The sequence below is a fragment of the Musca autumnalis genome, unplaced genomic scaffold (genome assembly GCF_047663935.1).
Source record: "Musca autumnalis isolate F117 unplaced genomic scaffold, ASM4766393v1 scaffold_5, whole genome shotgun sequence".
Classification (NCBI taxonomy): domain Eukaryota; kingdom Metazoa; phylum Arthropoda; class Insecta; order Diptera; family Muscidae; genus Musca; species Musca autumnalis.
This window is the reverse complement of record NW_027412088.1, coordinates 190,629,090-190,654,217: the sequence shown is the minus strand read 5'-3', so window position 1 is coordinate 190,654,217 and position 25,128 is coordinate 190,629,090. Positions and strand designations below refer to the sequence as shown.

At 34.7% G+C, this 25,128-nt stretch overlaps 1 protein-coding gene across 12 annotated transcripts in view; it reads right to left on the bottom strand.

Annotated features, from left to right (window-relative positions):
- The window catches only part of pdm3 (POU-domain protein pdm3), a 352,720-nt gene that overhangs the window by 34,424 nt on the left and 293,168 nt on the right, over nt 1-25,128 (bottom strand). For 8 of the 12 annotated variants that reach the window (XM_073956611.1, XM_073956617.1, XM_073956622.1 and 5 more), the window contains 4 exons: nt 15,840-16,431; nt 9,877-10,470; nt 8,396-9,809; nt 7,964-8,331 (listed from right to left, as the gene is read on the bottom strand). In XM_073956611.1, the coding sequence (XP_073812712.1) occupies nt 7,964-8,331; nt 8,396-9,809; nt 9,877-10,470; nt 15,840-16,431 (2,968 nt within the window). The remainder of the gene's footprint in view (nt 1-7,963; nt 8,332-8,395; nt 9,810-9,876; nt 10,471-15,839; nt 16,432-25,128) is intronic. The other 4 variants (XM_073956618.1, XM_073956620.1, XM_073956619.1 and 1 more) reach the window with 1 other exon arrangement.

Here is a 25,128-nt window from a genome sequence, read left to right as displayed (position 1 = left end):
CCATTATTGCTCTCTCAAAAAATATTTTTTTTCGCCAATTGGTCATTAACCCCTTTGGCCATATGGCTCCAACTCATATGAAAATCAAATTATCGAATCCATTTTCATGTCGGTTTTTTTTGTGTGGAATTCCTTTTAAGCAGTCCTCGTTCACCAAACACACATGTACTTAACTAGAAGTTTGATTGTTCGCACAAATACATACCCAGCCATGCCATTTATACACATTAATCCAATCAATACAAATACCAAAACACTAATGAAAGTTCAAATATAACACAAAAAAACTTGACTACCCCACAAATAAAAGGAGCAAAAGAGAGGATAACACAAAGCAATGAAAAAATAATAAAACAAAAAAATCAAACCTCACATAAGTATCATTTGCATATTTTTACTAAGCAAATATCCATCACCCTGCCCCCTCTTCACATTCATTATGGCGGGTAACAACAACAATTTCGATAACCATAATCAAATATAACTAACCCAAAATAAACCATTTTCGCATACTTAACTAAGGTGAATGAATAATGGACTCATATAGCAACTCATGATGATGATGAGGAGGATGTGCAATGATGAGTGGAATGATTGAAAAGTGGTTTTCAGCGTCATATACATATATGTGAAATGTGGAATTGCTGCTATTGGAGTGCGGTCAAATGAAGGGGTTATTTTTGTAATCAAATATTTTTTGCCATTTTTTTTGCTTGTGATTGAATTAGAAAAATATGCAATTAAAATTTTTTGGGTGGTGGTCATACAAATTACTAATTGAAGTGAAGTTCGAAATTGTGAAGGATTATGAATGGAGCTAAAACCGTAGCTAAAGTAAGTATAACATTTCTTTAAATTATTTTTTAAAATATTAATGGACAATAAAAACCAAATGAAAATAAATATTTTTGCTGCTTAAACATTTGAAAAGGGCTAAAGAAGTCTTATTTAAAAAGTTTTGATTGCAAATATTTGTGTTATAGTATAGATAATTTTTATAACATATAACACAACAACAGCGTGTCTTAAGACACCAATTGTAGAGAAGTTTTGTATGGGTAAAATATACTCAGGAAATTTAAGTCAATAATTTTGATAGAAATTTATTACCAATTGTTGAAAATTTTTCTATAGAAATTTTAACACCAAATTGGTGAAGAATTTTCTATAGAAATTTGTCACCAATGTGGTGTTACATTGGTGACAAATTTTATATCAAATTGGTGAAAATTTTTCTCTAGAAATTTTTACACCAAATTGGTGAAAATTTTTCTATAGAAATTTTAACACCGACTAGGTGAAATATTTTCTATAGAAATTTATCAGCAATTTGTGAGAAATCCACATATTTCTAAAAAATCAAGTTTTCAAAAAACGCGTATTTTTTAAAAAATACAAGTTTAAAAAAAGTATTTTTTAAAAAATGCAGGTTCTAAAGAACGTGTTTTTTAAAATATACAATTTTTAAAAAAAGTTTTTTTAAAAAACTAAAACTATGCAAGTTTTAAAACGTTTTTTTTTAAACCCACGTTTTCGAAACAGTATTTTTTTAAAAACCCCACGTTTTGAAAACAGTATTTTTTAAAAAACCCACGTTTTGGTTTTTAAACCCCACGTTTTGGTTTTTTGTTAAACCCACATTATGAATTTTTTTATAACCACGTTTTGAATTTTTTTAAAAACACACGTTTTGAAAAATTATTTTTTAAATCCCACGTTTTGAAAAATTATTTTTTAAATCCCACGTTTTGAAAACAGTATTTTTTTAAAAAACCCCACGTTTTGAAAAATTATTTTTTAAAACCCACGTTTTGAAAACAGTATTTTTTAAAAAACCCCACGTTTTGATTTTTAAACCCCACGTTTTGGTTTTTTGTTAAACCCACATTTTGAATTTTTTTATAACCACGTTTTGAATTTTTTTAAAAACCCACGTTTTGAAAAATTATTTTTTAAAAACCCACATTTTGAAAAATTATTTTTTAAAAATCCACGTTTTGAAAAATTTTTTTTAAATACCCACGTTTTGAAAAATTATTTTTTTAAAAACCCACGTTTTGAAAAATTATTTTTTTAAAAACCCCGTTTTGAAAAATTATTTTTTTAAAAACCCACGTTTTGAAAAATTATTTTTTTAAAAACCCACGTTTCGTGAAGAATATTTTGTATGAATTTTCTTGGTGTATTGGATCTGTCAAAGGAATAATTAAACCCACTGTAGTCATAATCTACTAAAAGAGTCTGAAACTTCCAAAAATTCGTTTTTAAATTATGGAGCTGTTCACATGACTTTGGAGCCACCACACCTCTTATTGTGTTAATTTCCTAGTCATCGACTGAGAGTATTTTTAGCGACATCTGAACCTTTTGAGGTCTTGACTAAGAACGGTTTATTATTGAATTTCTATATTGGCAATCAGGATAATATTGTCATATGGTGTTCGCGTGATTTTATTTTAGTTATAATCCTACTTCAAATTCTCACAGCTAATAAGAAATTTAAAAAAGTAATTTCTCTAGTTGGCGTATACATAGTGTCAATACTTATACGTATCATAGCTTACTGCAAAATGAGGCCAACTACTTTTCCTAAGTCTCTTCTATCGAAAAATTGAGTGTTGTGTTAATTAAACTTTAAAATATTTTACCACGCTTAAAGTTTTGACATTTTGAGGCATGGATACTCATGCAGGTGATTACAAATATATTTGACTTATTTCACAGAATGTTTGCCAAACATGACGCGTTGATGGTATTGATGTCTATATTTCTTTATGGTGTCAGCTATAATTTGAATAGATTCAACAAATTTGTTTAGTTTTTATTTTTTTTTTGTAATGTAGCGATAAGGGAATGATTTACAATAAAGACATGAAACACAGTGGGTTGGGAACAATTTCTTCGCGTTGATATATCACCTATTATTTGAAAAGATCTCAAATTAGTCCATTTTTTGCAAAGGATGTGAAAGCGTTTCAATAAAGGCAAGATACACAGGGGTTATAAAACAAGTTCTTTACCATTATATTTCTTTCATTATATTTATCTTTCCTTATTTAAAATTCTGATCTAGTTACTTAGTTTTGCCAGTGCTAATGTATTTCCAAATATTTCCCTATCCCCATTTTCTGCCACTGTTCTGCAACTGCATTACCTTGGCAATCTCTAATTCCTTTCAATTCATAATCAAAAGTGTTGAGCTGATAAAACTTTTCCCAAATAATAATCTCACGAATTTGTTTTTGTATAACAAATTCTAATACTTTGCAAATTGCATTTTTAAGGCAACAGCAACCAAAACAACAACAACACCAACATCTTTGTCATCGTCAACGTATAACAAAGAAAGGATGAATGAATGAATCTTGGCATAAACTAAAAACCACAAAACCCTGCTGCAAGGCTTAATGTCACTCATATGTTAAGAAGTTGCAAAGGTAGAATAAGAAGAAGAAGAAGCTAGATGTAGAATTAGCGTACAGTGTAATTGGAAATTAGCAATAGTAAAACTTTACCTTTAGATAACATGTCAATATTGTTTAGGATTTTTCGGTGGGAAGATGAACTATAATCAAAGAATCAACGTTGAAGAAACTTGATAAAGTCTAATGAAGATAGTTGGCTTTGGAAGGAAAAGATGAGGAGGGAAGTTGAATATCAAAACTTCAACTGTCAAATGAACAATGAGGGAGGGAAAATGGTGAAAAATGAGAGGTATCTTCTTTTGAAATTTATTAAATGCAGCATATATTTTAAAGGATGGATGGGATGAGATAATTGGGATAGGGTTTTCTATAAAAATGTTTACTGAATAAGAAATTTTTCTATATTAATCTTCCTAGGGTGAAAACTTCTTTTTAATGAAATAAACGTAGCATGTATTTTTTAAATACCCTTTATCTGGGCAAAAATGTTAAAATATTTTAAAACATCCGATGTGTATGGTAACAAGGTTTGATTTTATCGGGTATATACTTGTCTTAATTTAACAAATTCTTGCAGTTGTTCAATTTAGGTTTCTTCCCTATATTGTTAGGAGATATTCTTCCCTTTAAAGCATATCAAAATCTCCAATAGTTTTCGAGTTATAATGAATATACTAAAAATAGTCATAATTAATAATACTTATACGCCACCTACAACGGAAAAATAAAAATTTTATAACTCGGGGAGTAGTTGAGATATTTGAAATCTTTTTTTAACAAAATTAAGACAATTTAAAAATCTACCTTTTAAGACCTTAAAAGCCGATAAATTTCAATAAAAAGTCCTCTGCGTGGTATAAATTATAAACCTCATACTACCTCATCCAAAAATCTTCGGTTACTAAATAAGATTAATTCAGTGTTGTTTTTGTTCGACCTTTTCCAAATTTATATAAAAGAAAGACTTTATTTGAGCTTGAGGCCAGATTTTATTTTTTATTCGTTTCCAATATTTCGCAATGAGTTACATTGCATCTTCAGGGAATCTACAAAATATTTATGCATTTTAATAGTATCACAGCATTTGTAAAAGTTAAACAACAATAAAAACAGAACATTAACACACAAAAATTGTAAAAAATTGCGCTTACATGTAAAACCGTATAAACTAAATGTCAAATGTTACTTAAAAACTACGATAGAACTTTCACTATCATCGTCTAATGTAAATATTGCACTGAGTTGTTTTACATATTGCACGATCTACTTTTTTGTGTGAGATGGCGATAACAATAAGCAGCATTATCCGTGTCGCTCTTGAAGTTTATTCGTTTTGTTGTTGGTAAATTGTTGATGTGTAGCATTTCTAATGTTAATCTTTTGTTGTAATTGTTCTCAATTTGGAGTATTTTTACTTTATCGAAGTTTGGCAGGTGATTATTTCTCTTGCAATGTTCCGCAAGTGCCGTTGTTTGTGTAATATTTTGGTTTCTCATTTTAATGTTCGATTTGTGAGCTGACATTCTCGTCTTAAGTTTATTTTTTGTTGTGCCTACGTACATTTGTCCACATTGCTCATTGTTATTACCCTCGCATTCTATTTTGTATATGACGTTGTGTTTGTCTTCGTTTTGTATTTTGTTCTTGGTGTTACTAAAGAGTTGTTTTAGAGTGTTGTTTGTTTTTTGGGCTATTGTAATTTTGTTTTTGTCATATAAATTCGACCTCTGAAACCTTTCGGATATGTGTGGTATGTAAATCATTGATTTGTATGTTTTTTCTACTTTATCTTCTCTTCGTCGTGTTTTTCTTTGCTCAATAAGGTTGTTGGTGATTCTTATTGGAAAGCCGTTCATTGTAAGTGTTTCTCTAATTTTGTTTTTGTTTTGGTTGTGGAATCTTTCGTCGCTTATGCTCAGTACTCGATGTATAAAATTTTTAGCAGTGTTTATTATCATTTGCTTCGGGTGTTTGGAGAAGAAATTTATGATTCTGCCCGAAGCTGTTGGCTTTTGATACCAATCCACTTCCAATCTATCGTTGTTTCTGTAAATTAATGTATCCAGATATGGTATGCGTCCATTGGATTCTTCTTCCATTGTAAATTTGATGTTGTCATTGAAGCTGTTTAACGTTGTCAAAGTATCATGTATTGCACTTGTTTCGAGAATCACAAAAAGATCGTCAACATATTTCGTCACTATCGTCGGTTTCGTTTTAAGTTTTTCCAAACAGGTGTCAAGTAGTTTCTCCATTACCAGATCGGCTACAATCGGAGAAGCCGGTGAACCCATGGGTAGTCCTCTCTTTTGTTTATACACTTTGTCATCATATTTAAAATAGCGGTTGTCCTTGATACAGAAAGTAAGAATACTGAAAAATAAGCCCTTTGTCATATTAGTGTATTCTTTAATTTCGTCCCATCTTTCATCTATGATTCGTATTCCTAGATCTACAGGAACGCTTGGAAATAGGGATACAACATCAAAAGAAACCATTCTCTCCGTTTTTTTGATGCTTATATTTTGTATTCTGTTTTTAAATGCAATAGAATCTTTGACATTGTACTTCGAGTTGTTGGTTAGATTTTTAAGAATATCTACAATATATTTGCAGAGTTGTATCGATGGGGAATTTACTGAGGAACAAATTGGTCTCAATGGGTAATCCTCCTTGTGGATTTTGGGAAGTCCGTATAATCTTGGAGCTGTGGCCACGTCAGTTTTGAGCTTCTTCCTTTCCATAGGTGAAATTATGTCATTTTTGAAAAGTTCTTCCACAAGTTCGTTATTTTTCTTTATCAAATTCGTAGTTGGATCCTTAATCAACCTTTGATATGTCATCATGTCAGATAAAATGTTAGTCATCCTTTGGCAGTAGTCATTTTTGTTCATCGCAACCGTTACATTTCCTTTATCTGCATTTAAAATTAACATATCTTTATTTTCCTTTAAAAATTTTCGAGTGCGTTCAACCGTGTTGTTTATGAATTTGTCTCTCCCATTCTCCTTCATCTTGTTTATACTAAATAAGATTACAATCGGACAAAATATTACAAATTCCAAAGGTCCAAATGTGATATATGGACTTTGTGTTAGTTAATAGGCTCTCCCTATTTTAGAAGAAATAACTCTTTAGCTTTTAATAACCTCTTGATCTGCTCTGAGAGAACAGCTGTGGTACTCCTATAACAAGAAGTTACCCTAATTTTCCTCCTTCTGAGATAGTTGGAAAATGGCTTTCTATATAAAATTTTGTATGAGGAAGAAATTGTCTATATTAATCCGCTGAGGTAGGAAAACTTTCTTTAATAAAGTAAACATTTAATGTATTTTTCAAACATCCATTGTCTGCCCAAAAATTCTTAAGATTCTGAAAAGTTCACAACATATAACACACTATTTTTCTTAGGAAGACATGTTCTATATTATTCAGCTAAGGGGGGGGGGGGGGGGGTGGGGGTTTAGTAAAGTAAACTTGGAAAACATGCAATTTCATTAAAAATTCCAACGATGCCGTAATATTTTACAACATCCCATGTATATGGTAACACTTTATATAAAAACTGCACGAAATTCTTCAATTTAGGTTTATTGCCTATATTGTTAGAAGTAATTCTTCCCTTTGAAGTGTCTTTAAATCTCCAATAGTTTTCTAGTTAAATTTAGATTACTAAAAATATCCATAATTGTTAATACTTATACGCCACCTACAATCGAAAAATAAAAATTCTATAACTCGGAAAGTTATTGAGATATTTGAAAACTTTTTTCAACAAAATTAAGACAATTTCAAAGACCTTATAAACCAATTAATTTCAATAATAAATCCTCTTAAGTTTCCTCCGGGTGCAATCGTTGGGAAAGGGCTATATATATTTTTTTCGAAGGAAGAATTTTTCTTTATTAATCAGCTAAGGGAGGAAAACTATTTTTAATAGATTATTTTTAAACATCAATTGTCTGGGCCAAATTTGCAAAGATTCTGAAATATTTTACAACATCCTTTGTATTTGGCAACAAAGTTTTATTTTTTCGGGTGTTTAGGTATATTTATATAAAGACTGCAAGAAGTTCTTGAATTTAGTTTTATTGCCTACTTTGTTAGGAGTAATTCTTCCCTTTGAAGCGTCTCCAAATCTCCAATAGTTTTCGAGTTATAATAAAAATTCTAAAAATAGTCATAATTAATAATACTTATACGCCACCTACAACGCAAAAATAAAAATTCTACAACTCGGGAAGTTATTGAGATATTTCAAAACTTTTTTCAAAAAAATTAAGACAATTTCAAAGTCTACCTTTTAAGAACTTATAAGCCAATTAATTTCTGAGAGGACAACTGTGATACTTCTATAACAGTAATTTGCCCCAATTTTCCACCATAAAAAAGACCATCAGGCTTTTAACATAGTTCATGAAGCTTTCAAAAAAGTGTTCTCAAGAGCTTTTCCTTATCTACTCTGTTCCCTCAACTTATTAACTACAACAATAATAAGAAAAAATATAGATTTTTATCAGAAAACGATCTTTACTCACTCGGTGAATCCATAAGAAGATCATGAGCACCAATTGAACCTTCAGTTCCATTGGGTGACATGGCTGGTGGTGGTGGTGGCAGGTCGCCCATGTGATCCCTATCACGATCGCGTTCACGTTCACGCTCTCTGGCTTCACGTTCTCGTTGCTGTTGCAGCACAGCACTGGTTGTGGGACTCATTTTCATCGCATGCATTGAATGATGCGGCTGATGATGATGCAACGATGAGGATGAGGATGATGCGGTGGAGGCATTGTTTGAAGACATATTTGGTCCCGCATTTGGGGTAGGTGAGACTGCAGTGGCGGTGGCAGTAGATGGACCATGAGATTTTGTTATGCTCAATTCACCATTGGACGAAGAGAGTCTGAAGCAAAGAAAAAGGGGAAAATATTAAAGAGAGAAGTTTGTTATGTTTGGTGAGAACTTACCTATTCATGCTACTAAGTACATTGGCCGTGGAGGTGGCCGTTGTGGAATTTGACGAAGCCGACATGTGACCACCATTACCCATATAATCTCGTTCGTGGGGTGAGTCCAGGGATATGGCATGTGGCGTTTGACGACCCAGGGAATGATGCGACAAATGTGGCGAATGGGACCTATATATTTGGTTACTGGTGGATGAGCCTGCAGGTGATGAATAGCCTCTTTCGTTGCAGTTATTTGAAGAAGATGAGGAATGGGATTGCGATGCGGCAGCGGCAGCCTCTTTGGCCAAGGCCGCAGCTGCGGCAGCAGCACTTCGTACATTTAAGGTGGCAGGTGATGCAGCTCGTATACGTTCTCTTTCTCGTTCACGTTCCCTGAAGCCTTCACGTTCCCGTTTCTCCTCACGCTCACGTTCGCGCTCACGTTCCCTATCCCTTTCTCGTTCCCTTTCACGTTCTCTTTCGCGTTCTCGTTCACGCTCCCTTTCTTTTTCCCTTTCTCCACCCATTTGACTTAAATTCATGCCACTTGATACCGCTTGGCTGCTACTCGCCCGTGAGGGACTCATTTTCAGCGACAGCTGGTCACGTTCCCTTAATGCCAAACTACTGGAAGTACTCGATGATGGCCGCGGTGAGGCAGACGAATTACCCAAACGATGATGTCCACCAAATTGATGTCTGGCCAGGGGCAAGTCATCATTATCATCGGAGCTGAGACTGATTTTCGATTTACAATCCAGTTTGGGAGAGGCCAAACCTTCAGCATGCCTCAGAGCCTGGGTGTGGTGGTGCAGAGCGGCTGCAGCAGCTGCGGCATGATGATGTGGATGTAGATGAGGTTGAGTTTCGGCTTTAATTTGCAACTGGGACTGTAAGTGGAAAGCTGCAGCAGCGGCGGCTGCTGCTGCCGCGGCAGCTTTTGTACTATTTGTGGGCGAAGAAGGCGGGGATCTGTCATTGGATGATCTTAAATGCATGTCATGATGGTGGGCGGCGGCGGCGGCCAATTGTTGGGCATGTTGTTGCTGGGCTTGGTGCTGTTGTTGGGCCTGGTGCTGTTGCTGGGCCTGGTGTTGCTGCTGCTGGTGATGATGGTTGGCTGCAGCGGCTGCAAAAAGCTCAGGATGTAAGGCGGCCAACAGTTGTTGGACCCCATTGGAGAAGAGATTCGGTTTGAGTAAATTCGTTGGAGCTGGGGCAAGTTGAGGCAAGGTGGGTGGTTGATGTAAGGCAGCCAAGGAGGCTGACAAGTGAGGCGCTGCACTGCCCAGTAGTGGTGCTTGGGGTGGTGGAGGTGGTGGCGTCTGTTGTTGATGGAAGCCAGCAAATGCTCCAAAGTTCGTTAGGAATTGTTCGTTGGTATTTACTTGGGGACTCACGGGAATGGTGAGTATGGTTTGGACCGCAATGCCTGCAAATAGATAAGAGACTCAAATTAATACCAAAAACATATCTCGCAAAAGTTTTTGTCGACTTACCTTGGGCTGTGGGTATCAGTAGTTGGGCCCCTTGCACCCCCTGCACCAATTGCCCTGAAGCCAAAATCAGTTGAGGCATTTGTGCACTTGCCGGTGGAGCCTGCAGTTGAGGTGGTGGTGATGCTGTGGCCGCAGTACCCTGGGCAGCAGCTGCTGCTGCCGCCGCATTACTTAAGGCATTTGCCAAAGCATTTTGTGATGATGAAGCCGTTGATTGTCCTCCCGTTAGGCTATTCGACCCGTGATTTGGTGATGTGGAGTTACGCTGATTCTGGCCATCACCACCACCGCCATTACTTGTGCCAGCAGCCTCTGTCATGTGAGCCATAACTTTGTGAGAGTTTAGTAATTCCGAAGCCATACTTGTGGGTATACTATTGGCCACACTTAAATTCAGCGGTGAGTTAAGGGCCGCCGCTGCTGCCGATGCTTGTATCCCCGCAGCCAATCCCTGCAGACTGGCCAGGGCTGCAGCAGTGGCCGCACTATTGCCTAGACTTTGTTGTTCTTGTTGTTGTTGGAATGTTGAGGAGAGACTTTGCAATTTTTGTAAATTTAACATTTCTTGCACTAGAATGGAATAGGGGGAAGAAACTAATAAAATTTTCTGGTGAAATAGCTTGCATGTGGTGGAGGGTGTAAGGGTGTGTGAGTGAGTGAGTGAGTGAGTGAGTGAGAGTTTGGTAGGTGAGATTGAATGGAAATGCATTGTTAGTGAAAAATCAAATCAAAAGAGGTCAGTTGTTAGGATTCTAAAAACAGGAAAGCAATTCGAATGTAAATGTCAATGATTGAGGATTTTCATGTGTATGGTTTCAGATTTTGGAAAATGCGGCAATTTAGATAACAAAGAGACATATTCAGCAAAGGGTAAAGAGGGATTTTCACATATTTTTTATTTTTAAATAAAATATAAATTAAAAAAATTTGTGACAAAAACCGTACCTGGATAGCAGTTTTGCTTGAAACATGATCCGATATGAATAGGGTGGTATGCCTATTGGCTTTCTAGGCCAATTCAGCATTGCTGAATTACAAAATTCATTAGCTGAATTTCAGTTTTCTGCTAAATATTGATTTATATTGGTTGTATATTTTTCTATAGCAATTTTAGTGACAATTCAGCTTTGCTGAATAGCGTTTTCGGCTAAATATAAACATGTATTGCTTGAATATCACTTTTTACACATTTTATTCATAATTCAGCTTTGCTAAATTTCAAAATTCATTAGCTGAATTGCATTTTTGGGCTAAATATAATCATAGCTTCAATTCAGCTTTGCTGAATTACAAAATTAACTTGCTGAATAACGACTTTTTGGTTTAAATGTAAACATAAATGGAAAGAATGTCATGTCTTTTACATTTTAGTTTCAATTCAGCTTTGCTGAATTTCAAAATTCATTAGCTGAATTGCAGTTTTGGGCTAAATATCAACATGTATTGCTTGAATATCATGATTTAGACATTTTATTAACAAGTCAGCTTTGCTGAATTTCACAATTCATTAGCTATATTGCATTTTTGAGCTAAACATAATTATAGCTTCAATTCAGCTTTGCTGAATTAACAAATTAACATGCTGAATCGTGTTTTTGGGTTAAGTAGAAACTTATATGAAAAATATTTAATGTCTTGTACATTTTGGCTACCTTTCAGATTTGCTGAATTTCAAATTTTCTTAGTTAAATAGCGTTTTTGGGTTAAATATAAAATTTAATTGTAATAATTTCATGTATTTTACATTTCAGCTTCAATTCAGCTGTGCTGAATTACGAAATTCATTAGCTGAATTGCAATTTTGGGCCAAATATAAACTTATACTGCTTATATTTCGTACTTTAACTATTTTAGTGACAATTCAGCTTTGGTGAATTTCACAATTCATTAGCTGAATTGCAATTTTGGACCAAATATAAACTTATATTGCTTATATTTCGTACTTTAACTATTTCAGTGACAATTCAGCTTTGCTGAATTACAAAATTCACTTGCTGAAAAGCGTTTTTGGGTTAAATAAAAACATAAATGAAAAGAATTGCATGTCTTCTGTATTTTAGATTCAATTCAGTTTTGCTGAATTTCACAATTCATTAGCTGAATAACATTTTTGGGCTAAATATAAACATGTATTGTTTGAATGTCACGTTTAAGACATTTTATTCACAATTCAGCTTTGCTAAATTTCAAAATTCATTAGCTGAATAGCATTTTTGGGCTAAATATAATCATAGTTTCAATTAGGGTTGCTGCGTAACAAATTTCACTATCTGAATAGAATTTTTTGGGTTAAATATAAACATAAATGGAAAGAATTTCATGTCTTTTACGTGGCAGCTTCAATTCAGCTGTTCTGAACTGCAAAAAAAAAAAAAGATTAGTAGAATATAATTCTTAGGTTAAATATAAACATGTATTGAATTTCATGAATTTCGAAATTCATTAGCTGAATAGCATTTTTGAACTAAATACAAACATATATTGATTGTATATCACGCCTTAAGCATCTTGACATCAATTCAGTTTAGCTTAATTTCGAAAATCATTAGCTGAATAGCAGAATTAATCAATTTCATGCTTTTGACTATCCTGAATTGCATTAAAATCTTGCTGAATTGATTTTTTCTTAATTTTTTCCAAGTTCCCGTGTTTAAACTTTTGCTGAATTGTGTTTTTCTAATATTAAACAATTTTTTGCGGCGATAAGTGGATTAAAATATTGCTGAATTTGCGGAATTGTGTTTTTATGCGAGAAACATATTGCTGAATTGTAATTTTGTCAAGGTTTTGTTGTTTTTGATTACTAAAAAAACGTATTTTCTCTATTATTAAGACGATAAAACCTTGCTGAATTATACTTTAACCTTGCTGAATACGGAGGTTTCGCTATAAATCGTTTTAGCTGTACGGTAACTAACAAATTTCATGTTTTTAATTTTGCTGAATTGCATTTAAAACTTGTTTAATTGCATTTTTCTCAATATTTTGTAAGTTTCCATGTAAAACTCTTGCTGAATTGTGTTTTTTCTAATGCTAACTAATTTGTTATTGCTAAAAATAATCAAGCCTTTTATATTTTCGGGCTAAGAATGTATTAAAACTTTGCTGAATTGTATTTTACCCTTGCTGAATTATGTTTTTATACGAGAAAAACAATGCTGAACTATATTTTTCCAATGTTTACCACTTTTCATGTTTGAGGACATGCCGAATTGGTTTCTGACTACTTAAAACTGTATCTTCGTAGTTGTGATGATGTTAAAACCTTGCTGAATTGTATTTCAAGCTTGCTGAATATGGAGTTTTCACTAAAAATCGGCTTATCCTTATAAAAACTAACAGATTTCATGTTATTCACTATGCTGAATTGCATAAAAACTTTGCTGAATTGAGTTTTCTTAATGCTGAATTCTGTTTGTCTAATATTTACCAACTTCTCATCGTTAAAAATTATCTAGCCTTTTAGTTTTTCGTGCAATGAACCAATTAAAACCTTGCTGAATTGGGATTAAACCTTGCTGAATTGCCTTTTTATAGTGCTTAATTGTATTTTTGCCAAACTTAAGCAATTGTTCATGTTTCAATACACACTGAATTGCGTTCTGATTACTAAAAAGTGTATGTTCTTTATTATGAAGATGGTAAAACCTTGCTGAATTGTATTTCAAGCTTGCTGAATTGGGTGTTTTCACTTAAAATCGACTTATCATCAAAAAAAACTAAAAATGTTAATGTTTTTTTACTGTGCGGAATTGCATATAAATTTTGCTGAATTTAGTTTTTCCTAATGTTTATAAAAATTTTTTGTTTACACTCTTGCTGAATTGTATTTCTCTAATATTACCAACTTCTTATTACTAAAAATTATAAAGTCTGGTAAATTTTCGACTAATTAAATAATTAAAACTTTGCTGAATGTGATTTAAACATTTCTGAATAACGTTTGTATAGCGTTGAACTGTATTTTTGCCACTGTTTACCAATTGTTCAGGTTTTAATACACGCTGAATTACGTTGGGATTACTAAAAAGTGTATTTTCTTTATTATGAAGATGTTAAAGGCTTGCTGAATTGTATTTCAAGCTTGCTGAATTGGGGATTTTCACTAAAAATCGGCTTATCATCAAAAAAAAAAAAAAAAAAAAAAAACTAAAAATTTTCATGTTATTTACTGTGCGGAATTGCATAAAAATTTAGCTGAATTTAGTTTTTCCTAATGTTTATAATTTTTTTTTTGTTTACACTCTTGCTGAATTGTATTTGTCTAACATTAACCTTCTTTTTATTGCTAAAAATTTTAAAGTCTGGTAAATTTTCGACTAATGAAATAATTAAAACCTTGCTGAATGTGATTTAAACATTCCTGAATTACGTTTTTATAGCGCTGAATTGTATTTTTGCCACTGTTTACCAATTGTTCAGGTTTTAATACACGCTGAATTACGTTTTTATCAAGATGTTAAAACCTTGCTGAATTGTATTTCAAGCTTGCTGAATGGGGAGTTTTTACTCTGAATGGGTTTATCCGTAAAAAAACGAACATATTTCATATTGTTAACTTTGCTGAATGGCATTAAAATCTTGCTGAATTGTGGTTTTTAATGTTTAAACATGAAATTTTGATTAAAACTAAGAAAAACACAATTCAGCAAGACTTTAGTGGCACTTTTAATGCCAAACACTTGCTGAATTGTATCTCTCTAATATTAATCAACATCTAATTGCTAAAAATTACAAAGTCGGGTATATTTTCGTCTAATGACATAATTAAAACCTTGCTGAATTGGGTTTAACCCTTGCGGAATTGTACTTTGTCAATATTTTTCATGTTTTAAGACATTCACAATTATGTTGTGATTACCTAAAAACGAATTTTCTCTTTCAGAATAATGTTAAAACGTTGCTGAATTGCATTTCAACCTTGCTGAATAGCGAGTTTTCACCATAAATCTGCTTATACTTATAAGGACGTTAAAAATTATCTAGCCTTGTAGTTTTTCGTGCAATGAATCAATTAAAACCTTGCTGAATTGGGATTAAACCTTGCTGAATTGCCTTTTTGTAGTGCTGAATTGTATTTTTGCGAATGTTAACCAGTTGATCATGTTTTAATACACGCTAAATTGCGATGTGATTACTAAAAATTATTTTCTCTAAAATGAAGATGTTAAAACTTTGCTGATTTGTATTTCAAGCTTGCTAAATAAGGAGTTTTCACTAAAAATAGGCTTATCCTTATAAAAACTAACAAAATTCATATTTTTTACTGTGCGGAATTGCATAAAAACTTTGCTCAATTGTGTTTTACTTAATGTATTACAGCTAAAAATTATAAAACCTTGCTGAATTGGGTTTAACCCTTGCTGAATTGTACTTTTTCAATATTTTAAATGTTTCAAGACATTCAGAATTATGTTGTGATTACTAAAAAATATTTTTTCTCTTTCAGGAAGAAGATAAAACTTTGCTGAATTGTATTTCAACCTAGCTGAATATCGAGTTTTCACCGTAAACCTACTTATACTTACAAGAACTAACAAATTTCATTTGTTTTACTTTGCTGAACTGCATTTAAATCTTGCTGAATTGGGGGTTTCTAAAAGTTTTCCAAAAATTTTCATTTTTGAACTCTTGCTGAATTGCGTTTTGTAATTAGAATATTAACCAATTGTTTTCAGATTATCTAGCTTTGTAGTTTTTCAATTAAAGAAAGCATTAAAACTTTGCTGAATTGTATTTAACCCTTGCTGAATTAAGTTTTTCCAAAATCATTACATTTTTTGTTAGCCAAAAGTAACAAATCTTTGTGCATTTTTATATATTTCATATTTAAAACTTTGCTGAATACGTTAGATTTTGCATGTTTTCCCATTTTTTTTTTTCAAATGATGTGGTTTGGAAATTGTGTTTGCTGCGTGTTTTTGTGCGCTACATAATAAAATTGGATATCGATATGTACTCACTAGTTCCATTTAGATGAGCTTGGGCAGCTGCTGCTGCCGCAGCCAAGGCTTTTGCCTGTTCCGATGACTGATGTTCGGCCAGATCGGCATCAGCATCCGCCATATGATGATCGTCATGATGTACACGATGCAGCAGAGATGTTGGGTCATCTTCATGTTGCTGCATATCCTCTTCTTTGGCACGATGTAAATTGTGGTGATGATGATGATGCAGATGAGGATCTACATCAATTTGCATTGGTTCCGGTGAGGGTGCTGGTGATAGACAATGTAAATCATTGGAATTATGTTGTTGGGCTTCATGTAAATGTCCATGGTGATGAGGTATTGGTGATTTATCTAAATTATTATTACTTGTGTTGTTGTTATTGTTATTTTGCGAAGCCAAAGATGCGGCCTTGGCTAAATTCTTATAGAATTCCAATTCCTTGAGATGATCCTTGTCATCTTCTGTGCAAGCAGCCGAAGCGGCAGTTGTGGGATCATCACCACCATCATTAGCGTGGGGTCCATTATAGTGGATTGGCATATCGTTAAGATTGTTACCCAGCGGCGAATTGATTTTGTGTGGAGGTATCTCTTTGTCATAGTCCTGTAAATAGAGGCAAAGAGAGGGAGAGAGAATAAAATTAATAAAATGTAAAATAAAATATATAATAAAATAAATAATAATTTTTTTATTTTTATTAAATTTTAAATTTTTATTAAATTATTAAATTCATTAGTAACTACCACAAGCAACAAGTTTCTGTTTATTTTCACAACAACTGTCAATTTCCACCCCCATTCCCCCCACCATGTGATCCGATAAGAGAGACATCAAATGCCATTCTCATTGTCGTTGTCATCCTCATCATCATCCGCAAACCAGAGTAGTGCGTTTAATGAAATATGGATAATACTTAACAATTATTTGTATTTTGCATATATTATATTTCTGAACATAGTCTAGCGGTATCCAGGCTTGGGGGGAGGGGTATTGTCGAGTAATCACATTATCATGGCACGTACTTATATGAATGAATGTGTCATTATTATTATGGCAACATGTGATTATTATTAAATAATTGTCAACTATAAATATGAGCTCAGCATCAGAGTCAAATGAATGTGAGTTGATATACAGAGATAGGCATGCATGGAGCTATTTATAACCCAGCAAACATAATTAGGAATATAGAGAAAATGTAACAATTAAAGGAAATATTTAAAAAACCTATGTCATATGTGGTTAACGGTTATCATCATGTTACTAAATTAATGAATTTAAATACTCGATATAAAAAGCGCCTAAAAGTATGTAGCCTGCATAGAGAAACATATGATTATGTGATTCCCTTTAGAGCAGCGTCGTACAATTGGGCGCACGTGTGCGATCAGTGAACACATGCACTCACACAATGACACCCCGTAAAGTATGCAATAGAAAAATATTGTGGACATCCTTGCTTTAGAGCAGCGATAATACAAAGAGCGTGCATATAACCTCAGAGAAGGTCTCTCTTCACACATATCTCAAGACAGATACGCGGAATTGGTGGCATTCCTGCCACTTGTGGCAATATTTGACGTACAAAAACCATCGTTTAAGCAGGGATGTCAACTGTTCCGAGGTAAAAAATCGCTACAGATATGTGATCTTTGATGATCTGTAGCGATTTTTACCTCGAAACAGTTGGCATTTCTCATTCAAGTAATTGAAAAAAAAACATGCTCTCATAAAACAACAACTCCCTGAAGTATGCAAAAGAAAATAAGACACAATATTTTCTTTTGCATACTTTAGGGAGCTGTTGTTTCGTGAGTGCCTTAAGGCAAAAAAAAATCCTCTAAAAATCACCTTCAAAATTGTAAAATTTTCTATGATTGTTAAACCCCTTAGCAAAATGATGGCTGACATTTCATTTATATTTCCATCTCATGGCCATTGACCACTATTCGAAGCTCACTGACTTCTGCCTCAATGCTGCTACTGCTTGCTGTTGATTGTGTAGTTTATCATCAAGGCTTTTCAATAAACAAATGTAATTATACAAATAAATGAGAATATAATTTAATCAACTCGACTCATTTACAATTTATGAATATTTACAAACGTACAAACACACGCACACACACACACACACACACTCTTACACATAAAATTAACATAGAGCTATTGTTTGGAAATTCAATTCTGTGTGCATTTGGGATTTGTAAAAATCAAATTGCGAAAAGGGTTTATTAAAGGATTAACAAATCAAATTAAATTTTAAAACCTCATTTCACTAGGAAGAGGATGAGGTTAGGTAGAGGAAACGGGGCTAGAATTGCTCTTGGTCTCTTCAGAAAAGTTGAAAAGGAGACTGATGCCAAATGAAGAATATGCAAACTCAATTAATAGTCAGCTTGAATCCGGCTATAGGAATCGCACAAGCGATAATGCCATATTCCACGCAATAACGTGTTTGGGTTGAGGGTGGCTCTCCTCTGAATGATCTGGTAATATGCACCGAAAAACCCAAGATGGAGAAAGGCCGGTGTCTTCTGAGAAAGTTCATTAATCAAACACTCATTTAAGCTTAACGATAACTGTTGCGATAACTACGTCGACTGTATGTCAGGCACTTGAGGCTCTCAAGTCATGAACCATAAAATCTAGAGCTTTTTATCCTTAAGTGCAGAAAGACTCTGTAAAATATACGAAAAAAATACGAATTAGCAGTTCAACAAGCTCGGCATGGCTTTAAATCGATCAAATTACCAATAGGCAAATCTCTTGGGCCACCGATGTGCTAATACTAAAACTTCATGAGATCAACCTTTAAAACGCACATCTCAGATTGCTTATGGAATCTGGATCCAAAGCAATCTGTCGTTCAACGTAGAACGAATTTACTCGTTAAGTTAGGGATACGAATCACTACGAGACTCATTAGAGGTTACAGTAGGGTTAGATCTCCAATGTCTTAATGGAATGAATGTAGAGATGTGTAGAAGACATTGACGTCGATTGCTGTAAATTACGTTTTTATTAGACATAGATTCCATTATTTTTATACCCGCAGCATTTACACACTTTCATACGGGCAAAATATGCCTCATCGAAATAATGGTTTTAGACCCCAAGTATGTTTGGACGAAATGTGTTTCAGACAATTTGGAGTTGATTTAGCCATGTCCGTCCATCCGTCTGTCGGTCTGGCTGGCTGGAGCGCACGATAACTCTCGAACGGATCAACCGATTCGGTCCAAAATTTGCCTTTCGTAATATTTTGTTCAAACTTAGTTTAAGTTCGAAAATGGTCCACCCCTTCCGGTACCTCCCAACAAAAGTTCGAAAAATTTGTTCGAACGATAACTCTTGAAGGATGTAACCAATTTGGTCCACACTTTGCACATCGTTAAATTTCTACCAGACTTAGGTGAGGTTCCAATATGGACTCAATCGGTCCACTCCTTCGGGTACCTCCCACACAAAATTTCGGAAAAGTTCAGTTTGGGACCTGTTCACGAATCGCTTTGATTTTTATTATAGCATCTTGTATTCACTGCCCCCATATAACGGTATAAGTTTCATTAGGGGCAAGTCCATACATCCTGAGAAAATAGGTCCACTCCTTCAAGTACCTCCCCCACAATAGTTCTAAAATGTTCGGAAAGTTGTGCGCACGATAACTCTTGATGGGAGTGACTGATTTGGTCCATACGTTACACATCCTAAAATATCTACCAGATATAGATCAGGTTCGAATATGGACTATATTTGTCCACTCCTTCGGGTACCTCCCACACAAAATTTTGGATAAATTCACTTTAAGACCTGCTCTATACTCCTTGAGAAGACAGCCCGAAAGTTGTAAAAAAACCCTGTGGCACCATATGTAGTGGCTGGAGGGCTCGACCCGAATACTGACTGCGTTCGTCCACACTTTGGATATTGTAATATTCGAAGGTGGTGCTAATAGGTCTACTCCTTCCGGTACCTCCCTCACAAAAGTTCGAAAATATTCTCTAAAATGGTACACGCGATTTCTCATAGACGTAGCAACCGATTTGGTCCAAACTTTGGATTTCTAAATATTGTCGAAACTTAGTTTATCTTCAAATTTGGGCCATATCTGTCCAATCCTTGTGGTACCACCCATAGAAATGTTCAAAATTCTTATTACCGAAGGTTTTCCTAGTGGCCCTGTTTACAGCGATATTATGTTTTTGTAGGCTAGTATGATAAAAAAAGCTCTATCTATCGATATCCCCGCAAATTTTTGAGCTTTAGTCCTATCCATACTTTTGTCGGTGCATACGCCCAAAATTTTGAAAACCCCCCTAAATACATAATTTTTTTTTTTGGGACAAAAGTATTTCAAGCCACACAGGCTGGTAATTTTTTACTTGTTTATGTTATCTTTTAACACAACGGACCAAAGGTCACGGAGTAAAACGGTCTTTATATTATTTGATGAACCTAAAGCTAACTTAACATAAAAGTATTTCAGTGAGAGAATGTGGCGAAGGCTGGTATATATTCTCTAACACCTGAGAAAATTACAATTGTCATTAACTTAGATCGAATATTGGTCATATCGGTCCACTCTTTGGGCACATCTCCAACCAAACTTTAATATTTTTTCACTCAAATGATTCGCACCCTAACTGTCGTAGTAACCGACTGGGTCCAAATGTTGCACATCACATTTTTTCCCCAAACATACAGCAGCTTCGAATATTAAACATATCAGTCAACACCTCAGGGTACCTTCCACACAAAAATTTTTCGAATAAGTGCCGTTTAAGCGGGGTTTCCTTGCGGCCCTTTATTATAATTGTTCCACAAACATCCCACAAGGGACAAGGGCATCGATTCTCAAAATATTTCGTGCATTAGTAGTGGTAAACGAACATTCCCATTTTTAAACAGCGGCAGATGAAAATAAAGAGAGAGTACGAGTGATTTGTTTATACTTTTTCGTATATGGACATATATTTTTTAAGACACCAGTTCTAAAGAAGTTTTACATATCCAGGAAATGTCGCCAACATTACACTGAGGGTTATTTTGTCACCGTTGAAAATTTGATGCTTGGCTGGACTGGGAATCGAATCCATGTAATCATCATGCAAGGCGGGTGTGCATGCTATTGCACCACGGTGGCACCCTATTTCGAGGTTACAATTTTTTTTCGGGAACAATTTTATACTTCTTGATATAATTGCTTAAAAGCTCAAAAAAGCCCTGCCGACGCCAACTAAAATGACTGATGACTGACAACAGGTACCGGATTGACCCGACTGTCATTCCAACCAATATGTACATGTTCCTGTTTTTTTTTGTTTGTTTTGGAAACAACCTATTTGGCAATGTTTGCTGCGAATTTTGTTGATCCGAGCCAGGACTGAAAATCTTCAAAACCCTCAAGCATGGTTGTGTTCTGCCTCTTACAACGGCATCCACCACCGGTCAGTATGGCAGCGAAGTAACTGATGCCTGAGTTGGGAGTATGTACTTCAAGGTCTGTTCCGTTCTCTCGGTTAGTCCAATCCAGAGACTACAACAAGTGATACTAAGTTGGTTCATGTTGCGCGAGCTTAGTCTCCAGGGCGTCCTCGTCTTTACTGCCGTCATCGTCGTCGGGATATGGATGCCTTTACACCGCATGTGCCTTTGCAGCAACTCACATGGTACCAACAGCACCTGGGAAGATGAGTGAGATTCAACATTCTGGTTGGTGCGATGTAAGAAAAAGAGACGCCCCTACAACGTGATAAGATTCAACTTCCCAGCAGAGGATTAGCGACCTGCCTCTGCCTCAGAGAGATCAAAATGTTAAAAACAAATTGCTAGAGCACTAGAAAAGCTGCAACTTAAGCGCGGGAACTGGGAAACTGTGGTCAAATGTTAATAACGTCCCATGGCAATGCTTCATGTCACTGAATCGACCCGACATTTGACTTGTAAGAAAGCTAATTGACAAATCTGAAATTTTAAGAAAGCTAATTGACAAAAAATTCATAGAGCTCAGTGACAATCGTTTGAGGAATCTGCCTGTCGTATCAGATGCTTTGGTCCCTGCGAAATTTTTGAGATATATCATTATCAGTACCATCTGCAACAGTAAACTTGCTGCTTGTGGAATTCCCGTGATAAGTCTTAACTTCAGCAAATGCTGCAGAAATCGCCGTGGAACGAGATGATCTCCGCCTTTAAATTGATACTGATTGTGCTACCAGAAGTGGTCAAATGGCTAAGATATTTAAGGGGAAGCTCAGCTATTCCAATTTAAAATATGTGAAATTTTATTTCTATGGCAGTTACCTTTACTTCTGTTGGAAGCATTCCAAGGGAAACTCCTGGTATGGTAAAGAAAGTAGATCGTCTGAGCCTTAAATCAATGCCAAATGTGTTGTTGTTGAATTGAAAACAAATTTCTTCATTTTAAACAGGATAACGTCATACTGAGTCGAAAACCCTGGAGAAGTCAAGCCCTACGAAAAAAGTCCCATATCTGCGTTCAAACTCCTTACTTACAAAGGAGATGAAGACCGTAAGGGCATGGGACGTCGAGTGTCCAGGTCTGAAATCTAACTGGCAGTACTTTACTTTGTCTTCAACTGTCTTTATACCCTCAGCATTTATGCTACGGGCAATATGTGCCCCATTGAAATAATGGTTTTAGACCCAAAATATGTTTGGATGAAATCCGTTTCAGACAATTTGGAGTCGATTTAGCAATGTCCGTTCGTCTGTTTATCTGTCTGTCTAGCTGGCTGGTGCCCACGATAACTCTCGAACGGCTAATATTTTGTTCAAACATACTTTAAGTTCGAAGATGGGTTATATAGGTCCACTCCTTCACGTACCTCCCCCACAAAAAGAAAATGTTCGGAAAAATTGTGCGCACGATAACTCTTGAAGGAAGTAACCAATTTACAAGTTACAAGTCTGTATTGTAATATTTCTATGAGACATTGATCAGGCATGAATGTGGACTATATATGTTAACTCCTTCAGGTACCTCGCTTTTAACTTTTTTGTAAGAACTTGTGTTCGTTGCCCCCATTGCGGCCATGCAAGTTTTTTCCAGGGGCAAGTCGATACTTTCTGAGAAAATAACCCAATAGCTGTAAAAACCCCTATGACACTATGCGTTCGATAACTCGCGAAAGGATCAGTGAGTTCGGCCCAAAATTTGGCCTTCGTATTATTTGGACCAAACTAAGTGTAAGTTTGAAGATTGGCACTATCGATAAGCACCTTGCGGTACCTCCCCCCACCATCAAAAGTTAAAAAACGTCACTATAATAGTACGCGCTATATCTGCTGAACGGAGCAACCGTCCAAACCATGGATCTCCTAATACTTTGTCCAAATGTAGTTTCACTTTAGACATCGGTCTTCTCCTTAGGGTACCTCCCCCACAAAAGTTCAACATTTTTGTTTAAACGCAATTTATGATCTGTTCGAAGAACCTTTGGAAAATTACACCGATGCTATTCTCTGTGGTCCTGTTTAAGCGATTTTAAATTTTACGTGGGCAAGACCATGCTACCTGACATCGTGGCCCAAAACCTCTAAGTTATACGGTTGGCCCAATTTGAAATGACTGCTGGGCACAAAATCGATAAAAAGGAATGAATCCCGAAATAAGATCCACTTCCAAAATGAACTATGTCAGTCCATGCCTTCAAGTAACCCTCAGAAAAACTTTTGAGCTTCAAACCAAATATATTTTTTGTCGGAAAATTTCAAAAAGGGATACAAAATCCTTAAATCGTAGACGCGATATCGTCAATAGATGGGCTGAGGGTATACTCGTATCTCTGTGACTAATACTTTTTTACTTGTTAAGGCGTTTGAGTATGAATGACTCGTATAGCCTCCTAAAAGAGAAAGCATCAGAATGGGACGAAAGTTGGATGGTGAACCACAATGTTTGGTATATCAGACTTAACTCTATTTTTATATTTTGCCCTAAATTATGCAACATAGCCCAGAAAGATTTTCTATTTTACTTTTAAATAAAATATTGAAATAAATTAACTTAATTAATTTCTTATTGTAATTGTTCTCATTATGGACACATAATTATCATCTAAAACATCATTATCAACATGGTATATGAATAATGAATACCATTGCTATTAAAACCTATATCACCTTGTAATGGTCTAGTCGAAGGTGTTAAACGGTGGTAAATGAGAAACTGCACTTAAACAAACCCCACTAGTGTCCAGCACTAATGAAGTTGATTGGAAAAATAACAACTATCCAGAGTTCTTTTACATGGCTCCCCAATAATGAAGTTGATTGCAAAACTGGGGTGCCTTGTATAATTTTTTTTACACAAGTATCTATACCGCCCTCTCCACGAAATAGTATGCAGCGATGTGTTATGATTTAGTATGTAGCTTTTTTATTATCATTTTCTTTATGACCATCAATAGTTGCATATGGTTGGTTGGTTGGTGGCGCTGTGGACATATTGATATGTTGGCGTTTGGTGTCGGTTTGGTCTGGACACAGGACAGTGTTCTATAGAGCTGTTGGAATACGTTGGCAGTTCGGTTCATTGCCTTCTTTACATTCATTGTTTGTCGCCAAGTGTATAGATGTGTTAACTAAGGTTTATTTCTCATGCTTTAAATGATTGTTTAATAAGTTATGATAAAGAGCTTCTGTTTAAAGTAAATTAATTAGGGCGAGGAATTTATTGTATTGATTATTTACAATTGAAATATACTTCTAGGGGATTTTTAAATATGAAAAATTGTGTAACTATGAAATTATTTTGATCCTAAATAGCCCCAAATTAAAAAAGACATTAATAATACAGCATAACACAATAGCACCTAAATGTATGCAACATTATGAAACTGTATTTTCATGTAATTTATTCAATAACACTTCGAGTCCTTTAACAGTGGTGAATACTTAAATATAAAGAGTTTATTTCCTTTTCTATTTAATTATGGTACTTAAGCATTTTTAACATGCTTTAGAAATTGCATTTTAAATCCCTAAAATATGCTAAATTTTTATATTTTCTCCTTTCTATTTCCTCCTCTTTAATGTGACAGATAGATGGACAGACATTAGCTTAATGTGATTTTTAATTTTTCTTTTTATTTTTTTATCACCGCCTTCTAACCAACCTCAATTGAAGGTATTTTAGCTGTTATCCATCCTGTTTTATCACTTTTGTAATTAATACAATTTCCTCAATGAGTTCTTCCTCTCCTCTTTCTCTTCCTCCTCTACTGTTTAGCAGCATGGCAATGCCATTCGTTGTCATTGTCACAGACCTTGTCT